Below are 26,704 nucleotides of genomic sequence, written 5' to 3' on the forward strand. Positions count from 1 at the left end.
AAAGAGTGCTGTGTCTAATTTACTTGCAGATTTACAATCTATTTTAGGTGAAAATGTGATTCATGTGATATTTTAAGATTGTGTGAAATGCCTGATTTGATCCCAAAAATATTAGGAGGGCGTTTTTTATGTGGTATCAGAGTGCTGGCTCATCTATATTTTGTGGAAGTGATCAGCCAGTGATATAGCCCTTTGTCATTAGTTTAGCCTCCTACTTGTATTATTTATGTTTTAACAGAAAATTTTATAAGTTAAGATCAGATTTACAGTATCTTAAAAGTTGTGTAACAGTGTGATTGTGCAGATGAAAATGAGAGATGAGGGAAGAGGCAGTGGAATAATAATCAATATTGTATTTTACCTCTTTTTGATGTTTCAGATATTTTAACCACATTCATTTCTAATTACAATACATAGGGTTATGATAACATCATGATTGAGCACAAATGAACCTTCTTCTCCATCCTAGGGAAGTAGTTGTACTTCAAACTGCTCCAAAAGACATTATGTTTTGGTGGCCCTGCACCCTGATTTATTGACCTCAATAGTGAATCACAGAGTGATATAGGACAAACAGTAGCTGAGGAAGTTTATTTAACAGCAGTAAAGGATAAGCCCTTCCTAAATCTGATCTACTCTGTACGTGTAGTGTTGCTGCCATGTAATATTGCCATGAAATCTGGTGCATGAAGTTTGGCGTGTAGAATCTAGTTTATTCATCTCATAATGTACAGTTACAAATCAAAGATTTTTGTACTGAAGACACATCAAATTACTTTTAAAAAATAAGGTTATAATAGTTAACATATTTTAGCAAGAATTTCTGTATTTTCACGCATGAAAAATTTAACAATAACATGTATAACACTTACTGTCATTTTGCAGCTTGCAATATAATTTATACAATATATTAACAATTTATTATACAATACATAATCTGTATTGTTTCTTTTCTTTTCAAATTGCCAAACTCCATATTTAACAGATTTGTGTTATTTACATTTATTGTAAATTTTTAATTCCATGTACAGTGGTGTTTGAGCATAAAGTTTTAAATTATGAGAGGTAAGTTTGAAACTTTTTCTGCGACGAGTACTGTAATTGTGGTTGAAATTAAAATTGTCAAGTGAGTTTTGATTTTTATAGATGAAAATTAAAATTTCGTAGATGTACAGAGAAGGAATGTTTAGTATTTTAATTTTATAAATAATGGGTGACATGATGTTCTTTTTTGGACTAAACACATGTTTCTTATTATTCTCTTTTGAAGTGTAAGTAATCTCGGGCTGTTCGTAGAGTTTCCCCAGAAAATTATTCCTAGTCGAATTATAGTCTCAAACTAGCTGTGGTAGACTATCTTCGTGGTGTGCATAAAGGTGGAACCAGATCAGACATTCATCACATAAGTATGGCTGTTTAGTTTGTTTGATAAGAAGTCTACATGTGCCTTCCAATTTAAATTTTTGTCAAGATTTAGACCTGGAAATTTTACATAACTTACTTCAGTCATTTCCTGATCCCTGTGCACGATTTTTATGGGAGATGCTGATGACAATTTAGCACTGAACTGCACTAATTGTGTTTTTGTGACATGGAGTTTTAATCCATTTTGCTGAAACCATAATCCTATGTTTCCCATTATATTTTCCACAGTATCATGAATTTGTTCTAAATTGTCATTTTCAGTTAAAACCGAGGTGTCATCAATAACTTTATTGTGATCACTTCTCAGTTTTGGTTATTGATAACTTGATACCAGTGTCTGAGTTTAATTTGTTCACCACAGCACTGAGGATGATCACTATGTGATGGAAAATCGATACTGCTATCAATAAAACTTCAATATTATGGCCAACACTGACCTTCCTTTTAATTTAACTATAAAAATTTCAGATGAAATGCTGATTACTGCTAGAACATGGGCGAACGCATTGCATAACATAGAGGTTAGCATCACTGCCTAGTGTACTGCAGATCGCCAGTTCAAATCTGACCAGTATCACCTATTTATTATTTAGTGTTAGTCATTTCTGGAAGGCTTTCAAAATTTCTTTATTTGTATGCTCTGGACTATTCTGTCTGCATAAATAACAGCACTCTCCATTAGCTGTACATTGGTGTTCGTAATAAATTTGCTTTCTGAGCTAAGTTTTGTACTTCATTGATGAGCCTGCTTTTGGATTTGGATTTGAGTGTGATTATGACTTGGTATTGTTTGGTGGAGATGCTGGGCACTTCAGAAAATCTACATCGCTCTGGCTCCAATTAGGCAGTGTAGAAGCCATGCACCTACATGGACAGGAACCAGAATACATGCAGTTCATTCCCAAGGACCATATTTTGAGGATAACAATGACTTTCAAAACCAGCAAGAAAGTCGGCTGCAATCAGGCACCCATCAGCGTATTCCAGGGATACTGGTCAAGATCCAATGAAATGGCTGATAGGAATAAAACAGATTTGCCAAATACGTATACAACAGATGGAATGAAATGATGTATTTGGCAAATGTGTACTTTTGCTGATGACACAGCCCAGCAGTGGTTCAAGAACAGTGAAGGAAAGCTCGACATCTGGGACCAATTCTAGGACAAAATAAATAAAATGTTTGATAACAATGAACAACAAGTCTGCTTAGTGGTAAAACAATTGAAGAACAGGGCCCAACATCATGGAGCAATGATGAAATCCTACATACAGATGGCTTTGTCACTCTGCCACATTGTGAATCTGAATATTGCAGGAGCTGGCTAGTGTAGCAAAGAAATGTGACAGAAAACATACAGGCAAAATAAGTGTGACCTACTCCCAAATGTACTCCCTACGGTAGTTGTGGAAGACCACTGCAACCTCACCTATCTCATATGCCAGGTAATGAGAGAAGAGTTACTGCACTTTTTGCAACCAGAACTGTTGAGCTAAGTAAACAAGAGAGAACAGTCATGAATGTCAACTGTATACTTCAGGAGGTAATAGAGGATGTTGAAGAAGGAAAGTGTGTTTTGATTTTTAGCACTAATCTCTGCCATCAGTTGAACATGCCAGGCGTAATGAATTTGGCCTTATGCTGCAGCCACTAAACACAACTCAGATCTGTATGATGACTGCAATCTGTAGCATGACTGCAAATGTTGTGTGTTCCACAAGGGAACTCTCACAGGGCCAATAGAAGTAACACCGGTAGTCCGACAGGGTTCTATTTTGTCACCAGCACTTTTTCTACTTGTCCTTGACTCAGTTATGGGTGCACATCAGGCAGGAGATGAGGAATCCAATGGGGAATCATTGAATGTCTGGAGGATCAAAATTTTGCAGACAGCATAGTTTCATTTGCTCAAAGGGTGACATTTATGAATTCTAAATTAAACTCACAAAAAAGGGCAGAGATTGCTGATCTCAAGATAAATATAGGTAAAACAAAGGAAATCAGAATAAATTCTGAGAACATGGGAGTGTCAGTGTTGATTCATCCCTGGTGATAGAAGGCGGTGGAGCCAGAGATAATGTGAAGACCCACATAAACAAAAGTCAATGCTGGCTTCTTATAGCTGCAACCAATAAGGAGAAAAGAAACAACACATGCAAAAGTAAAATTTGTTTTTTAATTCAAAAATGAAAGCGGTCTTTCTAATTACCAGTAAACCTTGGGAATTAGACAAGACTACATACTGAATATATGGTGACCAGAAAAAATAAGTAACGAGGATCTCTGGAGAGAAACAAACCAGATATCTGTAGAAGAACAGATTTGTGAAAGAAAGTCCCAGATGGAGCAGTCATGAAGAAGATGGAATGGAATCCCCAAGGAACAAGCAAGAGGGACAGACCTAGAGGTACATGAAGAGGGATAGTGGAAGGGGAAGTGAGGAGAGGTGGTAATACCGGGTGGAATTGATGGAAAATTCTAAAGACAGAGGTGGATGGTGAGTTCTCTTGGATGACCTATGCCCTATAGAGGCCATAGGAATTAAGCCAGTTAATTCATAACACCTGTCAGTCTCTATGGGTTCAAAGTTTTGCAGTTTGGACTGTATAACTCTCCAGTCATTTTTGAATGTATGTTAGGCAACCTGCTTCTCTGTCTTAAATGGATGACATGCCTTTGCTATCTGGATGACATTGTCAATTTTTGAAGACATTTTAAGAACATCTAAGTTACCAGACAACTACGTTGAAGTGTGTTCAGACTGCAGCCTCCATCTGAAACCAGAAAAGTGTCTCATCGCCACCTAAGAAATAAAAATTTTAGGGCATCTAGTGAATGGCAGTGGAGTCTTTCTGATACAGGAAAAATAAGAGCAGCCACAGATTTTCTGACTCATGGGCACATTCGTGATGTGAGAAATTTTCTTGGAATATGGTAGTACTGGCAGCAATTCATAATGGAGTTATGTACTGAGGCATGACCCATGAAGTAACTACTGGAACATGAAATAGAGATCTTTCCTTGTCCTTAAGCAGATGCTAACATCTTCTCCATTCCTAGCATTGTATGACCAGAATGTGAGACAGAACTTCACACCGGTGCTAGTGATTATGGTGTAGGTACAGTTCTGGTGCAAATTCAGTAAGAGGCTTAAAAAGTGATAGCTTCCATCCATAATTATTTGGCGAACCATTCATGTTTGTGTTGCATCACCATTCTCTATTATATCTGACCAGCTTGAAGGATCAGTTGGATCTACTAGTGCCACCAGCACTGGGGCTTCAGAGTACATTGTCACAGTGTTAAACAAAGGAAGACCAAAACACAAGGATGTCAACTGCTATTCAAGGAATCCCTTGGCAGAACTCAGCAGTTTGGATGAAATCTGTTGTCATAGCACTAAATATCATTGCTGCCAAGCAGAGAGGATACAGCACTGCAGAAAGCCGTGGAAGCCTTGAAGGAGGTGAAACCAACCAAAGAAGAATTCCAGTTAATAAAAATAGAACATATGTAAGAAGAACTTTGATCCAGCAGGGTGGGAATGGGTGCCCGTCACCCCTGCTCATCTGCATCCAGCTATCCTGAGGTATTTCCATACCAATTGTACATCTGGTCATCTGGGATCCATGAATACTCTAGACAGATAGAATCAGTTGAGCTAACAGTGGTCAAGCTTCTAAAGATCTATGTGAGCCACTGCAAGGAATGCCAATGACAGAAGTATGTGCAGCAATTACCTACAGAGTATCTGGTACCAACCCCAGCTACAGCAGTGCTATTACAATGAATTAGAATCGACCTCTTGGTAGGGTACCCAAAGTTGAAAAATAGTATCAATGGATAAGAGCATCAGGAAAAGCTAGATGTAGAATACCAGCTCACAAGTGTCGTGAATCATAGTGCCAAGGTTATCCAGGTGACAGGGAACGTAGGTACCTTGTGCAGAGACTTAGATGAACAAAGTCAGATACTTATATTAGGAGCAACAGGAAACAGCATGGTTAGCAATTAAAGGAGACCTGAAGAAAATAGCACTATGGGACTTAACATCTATGGTCATCAGTCCGCTAGAACTTAGAACTACTTAAACCTAACTAACCTAAGGATATCACACAACACCTAGTCATCACGAGGCTGAGAAAATCCCTAACCCCGCCGGGAATCGAACCCAGGAACCCGGGCGTGGGAAGCGAGAACGCTACCGCACAACCATGAGCTGCAGACTTTGTGTGGGGTTTGTGGAAGTCCTGGAGCACATGATCAGTCTAGGGTTAACACAGCTGTCAGAGCTGAGAGGGTTGCTGTTGACAGAAACAAAGTCACATATCAGTGGTGCACCTGTTGCTTCAGTTGGGGGATGGAGATAAGCATTTCTTGACCTGCACCTCAATAGGAGTGGCAAGGACAGATATGCTGAACATTATGAAGAAACTTTAAGGAGGCTCACAAGACCAAATCCTTGTGACTACAGGAGTCAGAGGGGCACATCTTTTAAGTTTGAGTCAAGTTGTAGACAGACAGTCTTGGAAGAAATTAGAGCAGAAAAGGACCAATAATATGTGTAATAGTTTCCAGAAAAGGAAAATTGTTTCGTTCACAACATTAGTGGGCTGAAAAAGAAGGTAGATTAGCTTCTTGTGTATCCTGAAGGTTTGAAATGTTTTGAAGTTATAGATGTTCTTTGCCTCTCCGAATGCCGTATAACCATAGGGATGAAAAGATAAATTCAAGGGATTATAGATAGCATCATTTTCAGTAGAATGTACATGGAAAAAGGAGGAGTTGTAACATGTGTAAAAGTTGGACACAAAGTCAAAAATGTTGAAACAAGCATTTTTTGTGTAGATCCAAAGCTGGATGCTTGTGCGTGAGAGTTGTTACTGCAGAATACTCCTCTTGTAATTGTAACAGTCTGCTGATTCCCTCTAGAAATATTCTGCTATTTATGAGAAATCTAGATGCATTATGGAGCTATGTCAGACAAAAACAGAAAGTAGTTTGTAGAGATTCCAGTGTAGATTTCATAAAAGAATCTGGCAGAAAAAATGAACTGAAATCATTTGGCTGTTTCAGTCTGATTTCATGATGTTTCATTTCACAGTGGTAATTTTTCCAGTGATGATGGAGCAAGATAGTGGGTCTCTGATTGATAACACCTTTATAGACAGTGCTCAGGCTGAAAAAGTTAATGTGTTCCCAATTATTAATGGGCTATCGAACTGCAATGCGTAGTTAATGAAAATAAACAGTGTGCAGCCTGCAACTTAGAGACATGTTTATATGAAGTAGTAAGGCTTACTAATGAGGGCAGGTTACGACCATTTAAAACTAAATTAAAAGAGTGGTATGGAATGTGGTATATATAGAATGAGATGCCAATGTCAAATTTAGTTTATCGCATAGCGCATTTGTCTAAATATTTGAAAGTAGCTTTCCAAAAAATAAAAAAATAAAAGAGCCACGCGTAACTAAGAGAATTAAAATGATGTTATGTAAGAGGAGAGGGAAATTTATATAGAGGCCAGAAAAGTCAAGATCTGATGTTACTTGCATTAAAAAAAGGAAAAGTAATTAAAATGTCCAGAAATATGCATGACCTGCAATTAATACTGCAGAGAATAAGATTAAAAATAAATGGAATACTGTGAATGGGGAACAGGACAGTCAGTGAACAAGATACCGCAATAATGAAACTAAATGACAATTTTGTGACTTATAGTGCACAGGTTGCAAGTATTTTTAACAATAAGTTTCCAAATGTAGCTGCAAGAAAGAATTAAATGATTCTGTTAAAGGAAGGGAATACATTAAAATGCCATTCTACAAAACTTTAAGCAGTATTATTGAAAGTAGCACCAAACCTTCACTTAATTTAATAGAACTATAAAAATTCCCAAAAACAAAATCTTATGTGGTGCTGGCAGAGCTTCAAAGAGAATTTTGAAAAGCTGTTCCAACTTAAAAAGCAATGTCCTTAGTGATACGTGTAATGGATCACTGGCACAGGGAATTTTTCCAGACAGATTAACATATGCAATTGTCAAATTTATTTATAAGAAAGTTTGCAAGAAAGACTTAATTGTTGTCCAGTTTTCTTACAGATGTCTTTTTCCAAAATATTCAATGAAAAACAATATGGGATTGTGGGTCCATCTTGATGCGAAGCACTTGTGTTATTTATTTATTTATTCATTCATTCCCAAATGAGTTTCAGTAACAAATATCATCATCATCAGCGGGTTCTTTTATTCTAATTTACTATATGTCACAGCATGGTTTTACAATTGTTACCAAGGAAGTAAAGTACTTGAGAGTATCTCACATTTCAGAACAAACAGTTTACTTAGCACATCACACTTTTTGGATTCCGGAAGGGTTGCTCAACTGAGAGTTCTATATATACATTCAGTCGTCACCCTTAAATAATATAATATTGAAAGTTTCAATTTTTGGGGATCTTTCTGAAGTGCTGTACACAATTGTGTGTAGAGCATTATACTCTCTTAGAGAAATTTGATGTTTATATAATTAATGGTTTCACACACAACTTGTTTGAGTGGTATTTAATAAACAGAATGCAAAAAGTTGTGCTGAATTATTTAAACAATATTAAGGGTCTCACAGGTTTCAGTTTTGTGTCCCCATCTATTCCTCAAGCAGAATTGGTACGTTTGCAGATGATACTAGTTTCATAGTAAATCCTATTACACAGAAATCAATGGAAGAGATTGTTAATGGTTTTTTCCAAAGAGTTATTAAGTGGTTTTCCAAAAATTTTGAGAAAATACTTCATACCAACAGTTGATGTATCTCATGAACAGGAGACAGTAAACATTGTAGAATTTTCCAAACTTTTGGGTGTACATATTGATGGAAATTTGAACTGAAAGAGTCTTATTACTAAGCTGTTCAAACAGTTAGGTTAAGATACTTTTGCTTTTTGTATGTTTGCTAGTCTTGGAAACAAACATACCAACTTCCTGATATATATTGCTTATTTTCACCCAATAACCTCTTATGGAATAATTTTTTGGGGTAATTTGTCACATTGAAAGAAAATACTAATTGCACGAATTTGAGCTGTAAGGATAATATGTGGTGTTCATCTGTGGTCGTCATGTTGGCAGAAAATTAGACTTTTGAAATGCGCCATCATAATATGTACATTCACTAATACAATTTGTCACAAATAATCCAGCACAATTTGAGGAAAAATGATTTTCATTACCCATTATTAAAGCTATCAGTGGTGCAGAAAATAGTTCAATATATAACAACAAAAGTTTTTGCTCACTTGCCTGCTAACGTAGGAGGGTCGTTCAGTAAGTAGTGCTCCACATTTTTTAAAGAGCCAGACAAACCTGCTTGTTGGTGCTTCACATTTGATGTTTGTTCTGTGTCCCGTTGAAGTTTCAAAACGTTCTTGCAGATGGCAGAGCCATAGTACATATTAGTTCCCATAAGAAAAGTTTCATAGACTTTTTATCATATTTTCTCTCTGTAATAAATTTAAAAAAAAATTGTTAACTGTAAATTTCTGTGTATAAAAATCAGTATGAATCTAAAGATAGTACCAACTTCATACTAATGGTACTAGTATTCTTAAAACTGATTTGTTTACACATCTGTTGTAAGCATCAGTTTATATGTAGTGATGATATACAGTGATACTTTCAGCACAGTTCAAGGAATAAAAATTTTGGTATTGGACTCTGAAATAAACTTTATTATCCTAGATACGTGCTTTAATTAATGGTGATATCCTATGCATGCATGAGCTGACCTTACATTGCTACTTGAACTCGTCTGCAAAACACTTTTTTCTTGTCATTGTATGGCATACACAAGGGCTTATGTATGTATGAAGAATTCAGGTTCTTCCATGTGCCTGCTCAGCCCAAGTAACCCTCAGCTGTTTGATACCATCTTCTAGTAAACTTTCTCTCATCTGTCATCCACGTCACAGCAGCTGGTTATGTAATAATTCACAAATTTAGGATGTTGCATCCATTGCTCTCTAGTTGTGCACTCACACTGTGATGAATGACACACAAAGCAGCCTCTGTCTCTTTTGGCAGCAGCCATGAGACCAATGCCTTGGCAACTATAATAATGACAAGACATGTCTATACCTCTTTACAACAAGACCTGTATATACCTCTTTACAACTATGTGACAATATATACACCAATTAACATTCACCCTATATACAGTGTGTTCATTTTAACCGAAGATATTGAAATATTTCGGAAACTACACATCAGATAAAAAAAAGTTATAATGCCAATTTGTTTGTCTCAGAGGGGAACATCCAACAATACCGCACTCAACATGTCACCCCGCTCTGTGCCTGGGTGGCAGGATGCAACTTTGCAATCTTCAATGGGAACTCCCATTTTTTATTGCAGATTATGATCCTACAGCAAAATCTACACGTTTTGTCTGAAGCATTTTCTTCATTTTGCCACAGATGGCACTGTAATTGGAGGAATAGAAATGGGTACATAGTCGTAATTAAAGACATGCTGCTCAGTGGCCCTTGAATATCCAACAGCATATACGGTTCTACTCCTATGCCGCAAGGGTGTAGGGCTGGCCAGTATTTCATAACTTCTAATTGGAAAGCCCATTTGCAACGTTTTATTCCTCCTATATATTGAACAGGGGACTGCTTGACACACCACTCTGGCCGTGTAGCAAACTACGACAGGAGCTAATGTACTGTGCAGATGTAGAACTTGTAGTAGCTCTAAACATTATAATACTTTTGCAGTGTTTATTGCCTGCACACTTACCTATCATTTGGAGAACAGACATGCAAGATTCAATGAATTTTGCAAACACACAAGAAAAAATTGGACTGATTCTGATGTATGGAGAATGTAAAAGAAATGTTGAGGCTGCTGTTGCCTTGTATGCCAAACATTTTTCAGAGAAAGCTCACTCTCGTACAGTCTTTTACAACTTTGTGAGCACCTCTATGACTGATTGCAGTGTATAGACCGGCAAAAGGAAACAAAGCAAACATGTTGCAGGGGAAGCTAATCAAATAGCTTTACTCGAAGCAGTGCACCACAACCCATGGATAAGCACCCAGCAATTACACCACAATTCCAGTATGTCCATAAGTAGTATTGTCATAATACTGCATCATCATAAGTATCATCCATACCATGTGTTATTGCATCAAGAACTTCATGGTACTGGGCAGTGTTTTGTAAATGGGCACATCAACAATTGCAAATGACCCCCACTTTCTTTGCCAAGGTATTTTCTGATGAGTCTACATTTACAAACCATGGTAGCATTAACCGGCTTAACTTGCATTACTAGAGTGTTGGCAAAGCCCCATTGATTGCAACAAGTTGACCATGAACATCCTTGGGCAGTTCAAATGTGGTGTGGCGTCATGGGGAACAAACTCAGTGGTCCGTATTTTATTGACAGGACATTGAAAGTATGTAAGTATCAAACTTTTTTGGAAAAAGGAACTACAGGTACTAGTGCAGGACGTTGCCCTGGACATTTGCCAATGTACTGTTTGGTGATGATAACTTGACAATTTCGCTAGTGCTGCTAGAAGCAAGGAAAATCTGAACTACTTGAAAGATATTCATTTATTTCCAAGTGCTGCCAACGTTAAGCTGCCTCTTAGACGTGAACTATTATGAAAGGCCCGCATGCACTAGCAAGTAACTTCTGTAAGCACTTGCTGAGATTTTTGCACTAGAACAAAAACTTACTCAAGTTTACTTCTTCAAGTCACTGGGGCAGGCTTAGTTCAGGAACTTGCTGCAAGTACTTGTTGCAGAAGAGCAGTAATTCTAAAATCAGAGCAGTGGTCACTGTCATTGCATTATTATTAATGAATAAAAATTGCGACAAGACACAAAAATAAATAAATAGAAAAAAATGTTAGAGGAGTACATATTGATTTTACCTTGAAACACTATACAATTAATCAGAAGACTTACCTGTATTAAAATCTTTGAAGATGTCGTATGCAAATTTCAAATATTTTCTCTCTCTGTATAATCAACTATACAATAACAGGAAACAAAAATGTGGTGTGGTGTCTCACCAAGAGACTGCTTTTTAATTACTCTTCAATTTTTGCAAGCAGTTTTTATTACTTTTATCACAAATGTAGTACATTTATGTTAAGGTACCATAAAAAAAATCAGCTGAAATTTAAGGACATCTGTACATTTCACATTTCATTGACTGGTGGTGCCAGTTATATGTGTTTAGGGACTCCAGTGGTACATCTGTTTTGACCCATCTGTCTTTGCATCATTCTCCTTTTCAACACTGATATTTTTGCACTGGTACTGAACACACACAACCTCTATAAGTTTGAGAAAAACGTCCATGAAATGACAAAATGTGGCAAGTGTTTGCAGCAAGATGCAAGAAACTAGAACAAATTTTAGCCCTGCAGCAGTGTGTGTGCCGATTTGAAGCTTTCTGACAAATTAAAACTTTGTGCCATATCAAGACTCGAACGTAGGAACCCAGTCTGGCACACACTTTTAATTTGTCAGAAAATTTCATACAGGAAACTATTTCCACTAACCTGCAAACTTCTATAAGTTGTTGAAACAAAGCAACTTCGATGAGAGGGGAGAGGGGGGTATGCAGATATGATGGTTCCTATTATTCCACCCAATTATGTGATTGTATAAATAGTGCACCATAGCACAACAAGAAGTTCAACAGAATGTTTAATAAATGTGATTTCAGGATTATGAATTTAGAGTGGTTGTGAGTTAAATGAATAAATTGCAACAACTCAATTAGGAAGGCTGAACTATTATGTAAAGTAAAGGAAAACAAACCAGCAGTCAGAATGAACATCGTGGTTAAAAACTAGGAGAGCAGAGGCTACAAAAATAGTCCCTTTACCACTGTACAACTGCGATCTAAATCCAACAGAACTGGCATGGGCCAAAGTGAAACAAAATTTCAGTGAGAAAAATGTTACTGATGGCATGTCAAAAGAAATATTGTAGAATCTCGTGAATGCTGCTTTCCTTTCAGATTGTGCACTGGACTGGCAATGTTATTGCAGGAGAAGTGCAGCAGCTGGAGCAAGAGTTTTGGACATGAAATGGAATAATGGCAATGGCTATTGATGAAGTTATCATTAGTATCACTCTCTTAAGTGATGGCAATGATGATGATGATGATGATGATGATGATGATTATGACGATGATGACGATGACGATGATGATGACGATGTAATTGTTATTTCAGACACAGTTAATTACACTTGGTAGACTTTACTGCTGTGCTATGTTTAATAAATGTAGTGTGCAAACAGATTCCAAAAATCAGTTTTTGATTTTTGATTCCTAGTGTCATAAATTGTACATTAATCAACTTTCATTTTTCATTATTTGTGATGAATGAATAATACAGAAGTCGCAGGTAAGCGTTATATGGGTCGAGCATGACAGTTGCCTGGCACATTACACAATTGAAACACTTGAGGTATGAGACTGTGTTTACACTTGTTGGTCAACCGGCAGATGTTACCCTATTAATTGGCCTGCTAAGTCACTGGGTTTGACGTTGCTGGATTTCTTTTTGTCAGTATATTTAAATGATATGGTGTACCAGCAAGTACCAACATGCTGTGAAGACGTGGTCGACTGAATCAAAAATGCCTGCGCTGACATTCTCGCAGATATGCTTCTCTGCTGTGTATGGTCATTTGAAAAGTGGAATACTAAGTGTATTGAAGTTGGCAGTACTATGTTTGAACACCTATTCTAACTGGAAAATTACAGTAGCATTCACCTGTAGCCATGGCCACAGTAACATGTCAAATAGTCCTCCGTTCATTGTGTTGGAGGAATACACTGTTGCGAATGGCGTTTCCAATTAGAAGTTATGATATACTGGCCTGTCTTACCCTCGCATGGAGGTGGTGACCCACATGCCATTGGATATTCAAGAGCCATTGAGTAGTATGTTGTAAATTATGATTGGGAACCAATTTCTGTGCCTCCGAATACAGTGCCATATGTGTTGAAACAAAGAAAATAGTTTGGACAAAATCTACGTAGATTTTGCCATAGAATTGTAATCTGCAATAAAAAACTTGAGTTCCCATGGAAAATTTCAAAGTTGCCATCCACCATCCACACATGGGGGGAGGGGGGGGGGGGGGAGGAAGATAACCTGAGAATTGCATGGACATTGCCTTTCATCTTTACATTTGAGGTGACTATGAGAGAAATGTGGAAATGTTTTTAAGTGTTTGGCATTGGCTGGGCTGCTTCCTAAATTGCAAGGTTTCTGTGTCTGTAGACAGTCATATATTGGTCCTGTTATCGCAGTCGATATGCCAGTGCTCCTCTACTGTTACAAATTTTGCTGAACATTAGTTTTTTTACTTTTGTATTTTCAATTACAATGTCTGTCACAATTATTTTTAATTGTCCTGTTTGTAGATACGTCCAGTTCAAGAAGGTACCTGGAGGGAATCGACAAGAAAGCTGTATAGTTAATGGAATTGTGTGTACTAAAAATGTGGCTCATAGGTCCATGGCTGCTCGATTAACAAACCCCAGAATACTACTTTTGGGATGCTCAATAGTCTATCAACGCATTGAAGGGCGACTTCTGTCTCTTGAACCTGTCATGATGCAGGTATGTCTGAAGTTTCTAACATTTACACATTTCAGTTGTTTCTTTTTTATTCATAGCATGAGAAACAAATTAAAAGTGGTATATAATCAATAGTCATAATGGTAACAGGCATGATAGTCAGGAAATACAATTCCTTTTTTGGATACAGGTAGGGAATGAAAAAAGGTAGGTGTGAAGTGGAAGTTTGTGTGTGTGTGTGTGTGTGTGTGTGTGTGTGTGTGTGTGTGTGTGTGTGTGTGTGTGTGTGTGAGAAAGAGAGAGAGAGAGAGAGAGAGAGAGAGAGAGAGAGAATATATTGAAACAGAGAAGGAGAAGAGAGTAACATAGGAAGTAGGTACAAAATAAATTATAAATAAATAGACATAAAATTTTTAAGAAGCAGAATAGAGTACAATTGAAAGTAGGTATGAAGTTTCACAGTATGAGCCAGTTGTGGAAAATGCCCATGAAGTGGACTGGAATTTAGAGAACCATCATTTGTAGCAAAATGCTGAACGATTCTACCGCCATTACCATACATTGTGTGTAAGGACCCTGAAGATAAGAGAAATTAGACCTCATATGAAGGAGTATAGACAGACGTTTCTCCCTTACCCTGTTTGCAAGTGCAACAGGAGAGGAAATGATTAGTAGTGATACAGGGTACCCTCCACCACGCACCATGCGGTGACTGTCAGAGTATTTTTGTAGATGTAGATGAAGAAGAAGAAGAAGAAGAAGAAGGATGAGGAAGACACTATTATGAACTAAAATGAACTTGACGAAAAATAATTTGACATTTGTTAAAGCATCTGTTCCATCCCAAGTGTTTGAAACCACTGTTCCAACAAGGAGGGATCTAGATGAACTGAGATGTTTGTAAGCACATGGATGTTTACTATTTTTTACATATTGGACATTGATAACAATGATGTTTGTGTGTGCTTATTCACTTTATGTATCAGTTTGTTGATGATTGCATGTAAAACCACACACGCCTCGGGGAAAAATATTTGCCATTTACAGGAAAATTTAAGAGACCTTTGGAGAATGAAGAAGGACCTATATGAATATAAAGAGCTCATATGGCAAACTGTTACGAAGCAAGAAAGGGAAAGCCAAAAGGTTAGTGGAATGTATAGGAGGACTGTACAAGGGAAATGGACTTGAAAGCAATGTTATGGAAGGAGAAGAGGGAGTAAATGAAGATGAGGTGGGAGATACATTAGTATGAGAAGAATCTGATTGAACACTGAAAGATTTAAGCCAAAACAATGACTCCTGAGCACATGACATTCCATATTGAGATCCTTGGGAGAGTCAGCCACAAGAAAAGTATTTCATTGGGTGTGCAATATATAAAAGGGATATGAAATACAGGAGTTGGAAAAAAATACGCAGACACTGCAAGAAATGCATGTTTCAACTGAAACGCAGATGCTATTTATGCCTGTAGGTTGCACTGTTGTATTTGACCACAAATGGCATCTGTGCAGTGTTCTCAGTACATTGAAAGTCACAGTCAGAACAGTGTTCTATGTAGATGTGAGTGCTTTATGTCAGAGCTAAGTGAATACAAACATTTGTTGTTGCTTGTTAAGTGAGTGCTTCCATAAGCAACGCAGCTGAAGTGTTTGGTGTTTAAAGAGGCACCATGTCGAAGATTTATGCTGCATACAGGGAAAGCAGAAAAACATTATTCACTAAGCCACAATTTGGTTGAAAGTGTGTGTTGAGTTGTCATGACAGTCAGTCATTGAAGAGGATTGTGATGAAAAATAAAGAGGATGACAGCTGCAAAAGTCATTGCAGGACTGAATGTGACGCTTGTGAACCTTGTCAGCACCAAAAGAACACAAAGGGAGCTCTGTAAGTAAGAAATTGCAGAGCAAGCTGGAATTCCAAAACCATTCGTCATTGATGCAAATGCCCACAACTGTAAAACATGGTGCCAAAGCTTTAAAACCTGAACCATGAAGCAATGAAAGAAAGTAATATGATCGGGTGAGTCTAGTTTCACACTTTTCTTACTTGTAGTCGAGTCTACATCCCAAGAAGCACGGCAGGGATTTGGTGATGATTTCAGTAGCCGTAATGTGATACTCATCCACCTTAATAGATGAGTGGTCATTGTAGAAGGCTGGCATGCCGAGCGCCTGGGACTGATTCCCAGTACTGCCAAGTATTTTTCCATGGTGAGAAGATTAGTGTAGGGTGCTCTAAGCCTCATGATGCCAATTGAGGAGGTACTTGACTGAGTAGATGGTAAAATGGCCAGAAGTGCAGTGTGCTGACCACATACCCCCCCCCCCCCCCCCCCCCCCACACACACACACACTGCATCCACATGATGCATCAAGACAGGGGATGAGGGGATGACACCATAAACAGTCAACACTCCTTGGGCCATCACTGTCTGGATGAGGAGCTTGTTAGATTGTGGTATTCCATTTACTCCATGGTTGCTCTGTGAGGTCGCATTACTGCCTAGGATTATGTGACCATTTTGGCTGATCAGGTCCACTGCATAGTACAGTGTTTATTCCCCAGTGGTGATTCTGTGTTCCAAGATGTCAGGATCTCTCTTCACACAGTTCACATAGTCCAGGACAGGTTTTGGGAGTACAATGATGAATTTTTCACATCTTCCCTGGTCACCATAGTCATCAGAACTCAGTATTATCAAGGCTTTGTTATCTACTTTGGAGAAAAGGGTGCATGATTGCTATTAGTCTCCATGATCATTACCTGAATTTGCCACTGTTTTTCAATAAGAATGGTATAAGATTCCCCTGAGAACCATACAGGGCCTGTTTTCTTCCTACACCATATTAGGCATGGTAATGGATTGTGTTTTTGATGTTTCCATATTTTTGTTGAATCCCTGTACTTCGAGGAGAAGGTAGTAATTACAATTCCAAGGGAGGTAGGTACTGACAACTGAGAGTACAACCAAAGCCAAGATTTCAAAATATCAACATAAATTAATTTATAAATAAGTGGAAAACCTGGTAGAAGCTGACGGGGAAGTTTGTTTTGGGTTCCGAAGAAATGTAGAACACGTGAGGCAATTATAGATTTAGAGAAAGTTTCATTTTTTTACTGGATTGCTCTCTCTTAGATATTGAAGGTAGCAAGGGTAAGGAATGGGGAGAAAAAGGTTATTTAACTTACTAGGTTGCAGCCAGAATACATGGATGGGAAGCAATTGTTGAGAGGGGAGTGAGATAAGGCTGTAGCCTACCTCCAAGTTATTAAATCTGCACACTGAGGAAGCAGTAAAGGAAACTGAGAAGAAATTTGGAAATAGGATTAAAACTAATGGAGAAGTAATGAAAATTTTCAGCTTTGTTGTTGATACTGTAATTTTGTCAGAGATGGCAAAGGGCATAGAAGAGTAGCTGAACGAAATAGACACTGGTTTTGAAAAGAGATTATTAGATGATCATCAACAAAACTGAAATAAGGGTAGTAAAAAGCAGTTGAATTAAATCAGTTGATGCTGAGGAAATGAGATTAAGAAATGTAACAGTAATGTAGTCGTGAGTTTAAGCTATTTGGACATTAATGTAACTGATGATGGCTGAACCAGAGAGGATAAAAAAAGGCAGACTGGAATTAGCACAAAATTATATTGAAAAAGAAATATTTGTTACCATCTAACACAAATGTAAATGTTATAAAGTATTGTGTAGCAGTAGCAGTCTGAAGTGTAACTTTGTACAGCAGCAAAATGTGGACAAACAGTTGAGATAAGAAAATAAGAGAAACTCTTGAAATGTTGTGCTACAGAAAAATGTTAAAGACTAGACCAAACAATTGATAATGAAGTACTGAATCAGGGAGAAGAGGAGTTTGTGACACAACTTGACAAGAAGAAGGGACCGGTTGATAGGACATGTTCTGAGGCATCAAGGGATCACAAATTTAGCATTGGAGGGCAGCGTGGAGGGTAAAAATCGTAGAGGGAGACAAAGAGATGAATACACTACCGTATTTACTTGAATCGGACCTGCACTTTTTTCCGGTTTTTGTAATCCAAAAAACCACCTGCGGCTTAGAATCGAGTGCAAAGTAAGCGGAAGTTCTGAAAAATGTTGGTAGGTGCCACCACAACTAACTTCTACCGTCGAATACATGTAGCGCTACACAGGCATGCTTTGCAGGAACAAAGATAAATACTGGCGCCATACCCTCTACATCAGTAAATAAATAAATAAAAAAATAAAAATAAAAAAAGTTGAAGAAGAGCGTTTTTTCTCCACCTCGAGTTTCGACCATTGCATTTTCATACATTACTCAACGAAGTAAATACAAATTCCGTATTGTCCATCTTCGAATGTAACAGCATTTCAATGTACTATGAAAATCTGACTGGCAAGACTGTTTGGGATGTTTGTCAATATGGCCAACTCTACGTTCTGAATTTTTTCCTACCTGTGAGAAGAGATGGTTCCTTGTAGGAACTTTTATGAATTGTGAATCGCATGCAGTACTCTCTTCACCATAAGAATAATACGAATACAAACATTTTGCTGTGTATTCTTTCGTGTTTGCTGCTAACTCATTTAAATCCTGTCTGCCTAATAAACTTCGAAACTAAAGTGAGAAAAACAAGAAACACGGAAGAATATAATGTCATGTTTATATTCGTATTATTCTTATGCCTAATAGTGATACAGTCAGAAAGGAAGTACAGCAATTGACTAGATTTTTAAATCTAAGATGACTCTAATTTCATTGCAGAATGTAATTTACTAAAGAGGCGTCTGCAAAGATTTTCAAACGGAGAAAATTTTTCGCTAAACTCTTGTTCAGGACATCTTCTATCATATGCTGTCTATTATTTGGTTCTTGTTGATCATTATCAAAGAAAGCAGCAGTGTAAGCAACAACAAATAGCAGTCTCTTGCCATTGTTTTGCTAATGAAACAATTCCTCTCTCTCTCTTTTTTAGTTGTAAGTGGCGGTAGCGTGCACAAAAGCAAGCCAAACCGCAAGCGGCGACAGGTCGTAAATGCTCATTATCAGGATGCGACAAACAATGCATCACACAGTACAGTAATGCATTTTCAGCTTAGAGTGATGTAAACACCTATAACAAAGAGAACGGCACTTATCAGATGAAAGAAAAATAAGCAGTCAATTCAAACCAGACGAAGTACACGAAAAAGGAAGGGTACCTGAATAAATACAGACGGAGCACCTGACGCATAGCAATGGCTACCTGGTAAAGCTTAACTGCTTAGCTTACGACTCGAACCAAACTACTGTAACTGTATCGTCATTCATTTGACCTAAATTGTGTTCATATTACAATGGACCAACTTTGTTTCGATTTGGAGCTATGGCCTCTAAATTTTCTCTGCCCTTGAATTTTTTCCCTTGATTTCGAGTCTCATTTTTCAAGTGCGGCTTAGATTCGAGTGCGGCTTAGATTCGAGTAAATATGGTAAGCAGATTCAGAAGGAAAGTGTGTGTTTACCTGGTAAGGGGAGGGTGAGGGGGATGAGGAAAGCAAAAAATTGTGAGGGAGTCCTGAGCATGAATATAGTAAGCATCAGAGATGAAGAAGCTTGTGCAGGACATACTAGTGTGAACATCTGCACCAAAAATTCTTTGATCCGATAACAACAACAACAACAAATTCAGAAATTGCCCAAATGTCTATTACATTCGAGCTTATGCAAGATCAAAGAACAGAACTTTACTAAATTCCACTCATCACTGAAAACAGAGTTTTCTTCTTTTCTCTGTGGAAAAGAGAAAGTCAGTACTACTATTGCTCTTTCCAATACCTTTCAGGAACGTGCTTGAGAGTGGTGGTCAACTTTTTTAAAAAAAATAATGCCATTGTGAGTCATGCTTTGGTACATACACTGGCAAATATGTTTTGTTGATGCTATTTATGCCATAGGATTTCTTCTGAATGTCAGGTTTCGTAAATGACTCTTCCTTTTCACTCATAGAAAACAAATCCAATAGAGCTATATTTGATTGTCTTTGGTTTATAAATGTATTTCTAAATCTCCATGGGGTGCCCTAAGACAGCACAAAAAGTGTTGTAGTGCACTTTTAGGTTAAAACACGCATTGTTGTTTGTGTGAATGGTATATATTCTAAGGCTTCAGGCAGTCCATCTTGTTCAAAAATCAGGAGACACAGTAGAAGGTACAGCAACCATCAAGAAGCCTTACCTTTACAGGGACAACTGAGTAATTGCCAGTCACCATTTGGTTTAGATAAACAGAGATTTTCTTTATTAAAATAAGGTTTCATCATCTTCAGTATAGTAGTGCTCAAGCCTCTTCCAGAAGTCAATGAATAGGTATGTGGGAATCAAAATTGATTAATAATTGCTTGAATAATTGGAAAAATTGATGGGAAAGAAAAGTTTAAAAATTTGAAGGTAATTTATGAATCTTTGCACAATCCTGGGTGAACTTTAATTGACCAACATGAATAGACCTTTAATATCAATACATTCAATATCAATAAACATATTTTATATTATGCACTGCTTCACATTAATTGTATTGTGTTTAGTTTGTTGTGACAATGTCGATACAGGAATGCTCCTCTGGACACTGTGTAAATTCTTCTTGTCTGCACTGAGGCTTTTGATGCAGGATCTTGGCAGCGAGGGAAATGATGAACAGATAGGAGTTGATCTCTTAACCATGCGAGTAAATATCGCTTTTCTAATAACTTTCCATAACACTTTTAATGACCAGTTGAAATACACATTTTTAACAATGCTGGATCCAAGCATACATCCGTACACTACTGTGAAGGTACATGAATTAATAAATTGAAGTGTGTATTTCTTACTTTGTTTCATACAGATATTTAACGATGTATCAAAACATTATCCTTTCCACAAAATAACTTGTTAATTTGCCTTTGGCACTGTCTGGAATTCGTTCAGTTTATATAGAAAACAATGAAAAAATAATGTGATTCAATACATCAGTTTATGACAAGTCTTGTGGTTTTTCCTTTTTTTTACTTTGTTTTACTTGGAATGATTAAACAAGCTGCTGCAAACCAAATTTGAATTGCATTAACATCTTGTCTTCATGAGAGGGTAGTCGATGATCATGCAAAATCAACCAGACTAAGCTCACAGACTGATCTGAGTGATGTAAATATAGAAGGATTTTCTCTGTTTAATAAAGCAGAGCCTCATAGCATTAAAGTTCCAGATGGACTCCCTGAGACCCTTTTCTCATGACTATTAATGATTCACCAACAAATATTTCATTTCTTGCATTGTATGTATTTAGAAACATTCCCTGGTTGGGGAAAACCAACTAATGGTCTCCATCGACATTCCTTTCCAGTGGTGATCTGCTTGAGATGGCTAACCTGTCACAAAAATAAGGAATATGGCTCAGAACCTAAAGAATAGGCTTTGAGTGGCAGCCAGGTACACTGAAAGAGACTGCAAGATATTATTTAACTATCGAACTTGTCCTGCATCATATGTAGAAAAAGCATAACACCCCACATTGAAAACTCTCACAAACATAGCAACTGTCATCTTCAGCTGCCTAGACTCAAAAGTTGTTATTCCATCTCATATTTTCCATTGTTGGACAGATCACAAAGTGACACTGAGAATACATGTAATGCCAAGAGATGTGCTTAAATATCCCAATGGCAAGGTGACTGCTCCCTTAGAGCAGGAACTCCTCCTGTGAGTTCTGGTCATATCAAAAATTTTCATTTGTTTCAGACGTGTATTCCATATTATATCCTTTCTTCTGTATGATAGCATTTCATCAACAGAGTCTTGAAATGTATGTTTAATTGTTTGCATTGAAAGGCACATCCAGGAAAATTAGATCTAACAGCATTTGTCCATTTCATCAAGAGTTAAGCATCATTGGCAGATATAGAGTTGTGAGGACCCCTTCCTTAGCAAATATGGGAGATATTAAGATTCAGTTTGTTTTGTTTTACATTTAATATTAAACTGTTGTTCGTAGACATCAATACAGCTCAAAGTATTACTTAATTATTATGTGTTATAAATCCTCGACTGAATCACTGTATACAAACTAAGTTTTGATTGGTATTATATAGTGCAAATAAAAATCTGTTTTTCATGATCAAAATTGCTGTATGTTTCAGGAGCACGAATATCTGCGTAATGCAGTTGCACGTATTGTGGCCTTGCAACCAGATATTTTGCTTGTAGGGCGTGGAGTGTCTCGTCTGGCACAGGATTTGTTGCTTGCACAAGGAATAACCCTAGCACTGAATGTACGTTCAAGTGTTTTGAATAGAGTGGCACGCTGCACCAAGGCAGACATTGTGTCTTCTGTTGACGCACACATTGGTCGTCCTCAACTTGGAACTTGCCATTCATTCTACTTGCGTACATTCCACATGGAATCAGGTTCTAAAAATTTTTATTTGTTTATTATCTTGCATATTTATACTGAAACTTGTGTAAAGTTAGCAGAATATTTTTAATTTTATTTTTTCAGTGTACTTTTTCGTCCGTGGAATGAGCACCTTCAAGATTAGTTATATGGCTATATAATAATAAACCAAATAGTTTAATTAAACTGTGAAAGTACAAATAGTTGTAATATTCACAGGCAGTGATACCTATTCCTTCATAATATTTGATTCTGTATAAACTCTTTTTATTCGTCATAAAGGATAGGAACAAAATTATTGGAACAGCCTGTCATTATTTGGGAGTAAGTAAAACTGTCAGCAACCCCAGGTCTGACACCTTGTACCTGACTTTGAGTTCGTATTCTGAGTACGTTGCATGATGAACATTTACATCTACATTTACATCTACATATACATAAACATCTACACCTTCCCAGTGTATGAGGGTTGAATGAAAAGTAATGCCTCCATTTCATTAATAGGGTTTGGATAGGATTATTTTGATAAATCAAATGCAGAAATAATCCTTAGAATGTGATCTTTAATTACCAATGTTCACTTTTCCACATAATCAGCAGCCAATTGGATATGTTTCTGCTAATGATGAACAAGTTTTCTGAATCTGTCCCGAAAGAAGTCGACTCTCTGTTTCCACAAACACAGTCTCACAGTTCTCTCAACGTCTTCATCAGAAGCATAACGATTTCCCCACAGCTCGTCTTTCATTATCGGGAACAGACAGAAGTCAGATGGTGCTAAATCTGGACTGTATGGAAGATGCCTTATGGTGGTGAGATTCAGTCTGTGAAGTTCTGCTGTAGTGGCACGTGAAGGGTCTGGTTTGGCATTGTCATGCTGCAGGAAAACATTTCCCTTTTCCTTTCAGACCTTGTCAGCTGTCATTTCAGAGTTTGCAGTGTTGTGATGTAATGCTTTGAATTTATTGTTGTTCCACAATCAAAGAAATCAACATGGATAACACCATCTGTGTCCCAGAACACTATGGCCATGATTTTTCCAGCCGAAGGCTGAGTCTTGAATTCTTTTTCTGTGGCGAGTCTTTGAGTCGATATTCCATAGACCAACATTTCGTCTCCAAGTCATAATGGTGTACCCATGTTTCATCCCCTGTCACAATTTAAGGAATAAAGGCGTCATCTTCATTCTCATAACGTGAAAGGAGTTCCCAGCAAATTTCAAGTCTGTGCACTTTCATTTCAGGAATCAGCATCCAGGACATCCACCATGCACAGATCTTCCGATAGCGAAGCAAAGCTATAATGTGACCCACACATTCTTGTGAAATGCCAATTGTGCTTGCAATTTCTCTCTGAGTGATACTTTGGCGGTTTCTGGTGATAAAGGGTGGCAGTCTGGTACTGATGTGCAAAACTCACACTCCCCCTTGGCTATCGAACTTACATGGAGTTGTTTCGCCAATCTTCTTTTTATGATAGCCGGTTGCGATGTCCGTGCAGGAAGATAAGATGCTGCTTTGGCGTTTTTTCTTTTTCTTGTTTCTTTTTTTTAACGTTTAAAATAACTCCGTACACTGAAGAATACTTTGAACTCAATCGCACTGTATTTTCATCACACATAACAGTTTTCCTACAACTGAAACATTGTCATAAGCTCGACACCTTCCGGTCTGTCAGGAACTATCACATTCATTTTTGCATAAATACAGTCTACAAATCTCTCAAAGTTTAACAAGACATCTATCAAGACTTTAAGAAAGTAAGAGAATGAATAATAAGTAATTGTATTTTCTCTTCTTTCAACAACATTTAAAATTTTCACACAATGATGTGTGATGCCGCACGGAGTACAGTGCATTTATTCCTTGAGCTGGATATGTAACTTCTTAGGTGGGCTCAGCGACTACCTGCCCACACTGATCATCCGTCTGATACACGTTCGTCCTGCACACCCATAATTGTGATGCAGTAGACACACTTCTACTTTATCACACTTATCTCTAAAATAATGCGTGTTCGAGACGGTGGAAATAAGAAGGTTTCACCTTCTCGAGGCACTACATATCCCTCCCCTTAGCTTGAACACACGATATTTTATACTTTTATTGTTTTAGCCATTGGGTACTTCATTATACCTCTCTCATGAACCTTTTGACCAATGTAAACATTATAATGACAAGAATCTTTCTGTTCCCTTTTCAATCACAAACTCCAAGTGTGCATTACCCAAGCATATGCTGTTATTTGCCCTTATTTCGCATACTGCTTTTTCTAAGTATCGATTTATTCAATACCTTTTACAATCTGGAGGAACTCTGGGTAAATAAAGGTGTTCTTTTCAACACATTTAACTTCACACAAACATAATAATGCGAGTGGAAACAAGAATTCAAACTTACCAGAATAATCTCCACAAAATGTGTGACTTTTGTCACGATACTGCCCTTTTGCTTTAGGCACAGTACCTATACCTCACATCCGAGTTGATACTACGAAAGCACTTCCTCCTTCTGTTTTGGTTGGTATGACCCTTTAAACAAATTCCTAAATTTGTACAAATCGACCCTGTGGTACAAATCGACTCTCTTCTGGGTGCCCCTGCCCTCACAGTATAGGTCAGCCTTTCTTGGATCTGCCTCTCTGCCCTTTTCCATCCAATCAACGCTGGGTGCGCCCTCCTCCTCCTTCCTGAGTAGGCTTCATAGTCCATTGCCCTAGCATACATCTGTATAAACCCTAGAATTCAAATGCCTCTTAGAGAAATTAACATCCTACTTCACTCCTTACACTCGCTTCTCAATATTTTCTTTAATCCTTTAGAGTCCTCCATTACTCTTCCAGTACTATGTTCCCAATAGACACCACACTTGGAAATTATATATATCCCATTACCCTACAATTCGTCAGAATAGTCGTTAGAATGACACCAATTCTGTCTATTTAAAGTAGACGATGTAGCATTACGAACCACAATATGTTCCTCCTCCTCTCATGTACACATACTAGTGTAATACCATCATCATAAACATAAATACTCTTAGCTCTTACATATATAAATATATCCCTGTACATATATTAAAAACAAAGATTCCAAGTCTTACCAAGCGGGAAAGCGCCGGTAGATAGGCGCAATGAATAAAACACACACACAGAATTTCGAGCTTTCGCAACCGGCGGCTGCTTCGTCAGGAAAGAGGGAAGGAAAAGGAAAGGTGTGTGTGTGTGTGTGTGTGTGTGTGTGTGTGTGTGTGTGTGTGTGTGTGTGTGTAGTGTTAGTCATGTTTGTACCTACACTACCCACCCCTTTCAAAATTTATATAAACCCTCCCCATTCTTATCCCATTTCACAAAAGGTATAAATTATTCCATAATAAGTAGAAAACTATGTATCATATCATCGCAAGTAGAAATTATGTACCATATCATCATAAGTAAAAATTATAAATACTATGTATCATATCATTGAAAATATAGAAAGATTCATATTGTATCATATCCTCCAATAGTTTAGGCCCAAATCAGACCTAACTATATGTTGGTTGGCTAGGCAAAAATATGACCTAACTATATGCGGATGGCCAGAGAGACTGACTGGTTAGGCAAAAATATGACCTAACAATCCATGGAGACTGCGTTGGCTGCTGTTGACATTACAAATGAGACCCCAGGACCAGTCACGAAGACCAGCAATGATGCTCCCGGAATAACTGAGGAGGACATTCCAGCAGTTACAATTTTTTTTTCCATTGCCATCCATGAATATCTCTGCACACAGGCTCATACGGAAAACTGGTGAAGAGATTATGTTCAAAGGCTACTTTCGGCAAAAATGAAACCTTACTATGATCGGATTCAAGATCCTTGATGACTAGAGCGGAGCATGCTGTCAATTCACATATTACGATATATTACCCAGTGCTTCAGTGTTGACTCGTTATAACAACCCAATTCATCACGGTGAATATACAAAGAGGAATCACAGCATTCGTAAAACAAGTAAGACTGTGTGGAGGTACTAGTAAGTGATCTCGTCAATATACACAAAGAAGTATGACTTTGATATCAACCCTGCTTGTCTGCAATGTCTAGATGAGTATGCCCAAGTACTGAACTATATGACAGTAGAAGAGGAAGAAAACGGAATACAGGATATTATAAGACTTGAAGAGAATTTGATGTAGGAAAATGAATATGGAAGTAACACTGAACCCAACTCAGGATCCGACAGTCGTCACTCCACCCGTTAAC

General features: G+C 37.6%; 1 protein-coding gene across 2 annotated transcripts in view; it reads left to right on the forward strand.

The window, feature by feature from the left end:
* The window catches only part of LOC126354444 (1-phosphatidylinositol 3-phosphate 5-kinase-like), a 294,219-nt gene that overhangs the window by 105,068 nt on the left and 162,447 nt on the right, over window positions 1–26,704 (forward strand). For both annotated transcript variants that reach the window (XM_050004130.1, XM_050004131.1), the window contains exons 11-12: window positions 13,889–14,087; window positions 22,203–22,470. In XM_050004130.1, coding sequence (XP_049860087.1) covers window positions 13,889–14,087; window positions 22,203–22,470 — 467 coding nt within the window. The remainder of the gene's footprint in view (window positions 1–13,888; window positions 14,088–22,202; window positions 22,471–26,704) is intronic.

This window comes from Schistocerca gregaria, chromosome 3 (genome assembly GCF_023897955.1).
Source record: "Schistocerca gregaria isolate iqSchGreg1 chromosome 3, iqSchGreg1.2, whole genome shotgun sequence".
NCBI lineage: Eukaryota > Metazoa > Arthropoda > Insecta > Orthoptera > Acrididae > Schistocerca > Schistocerca gregaria.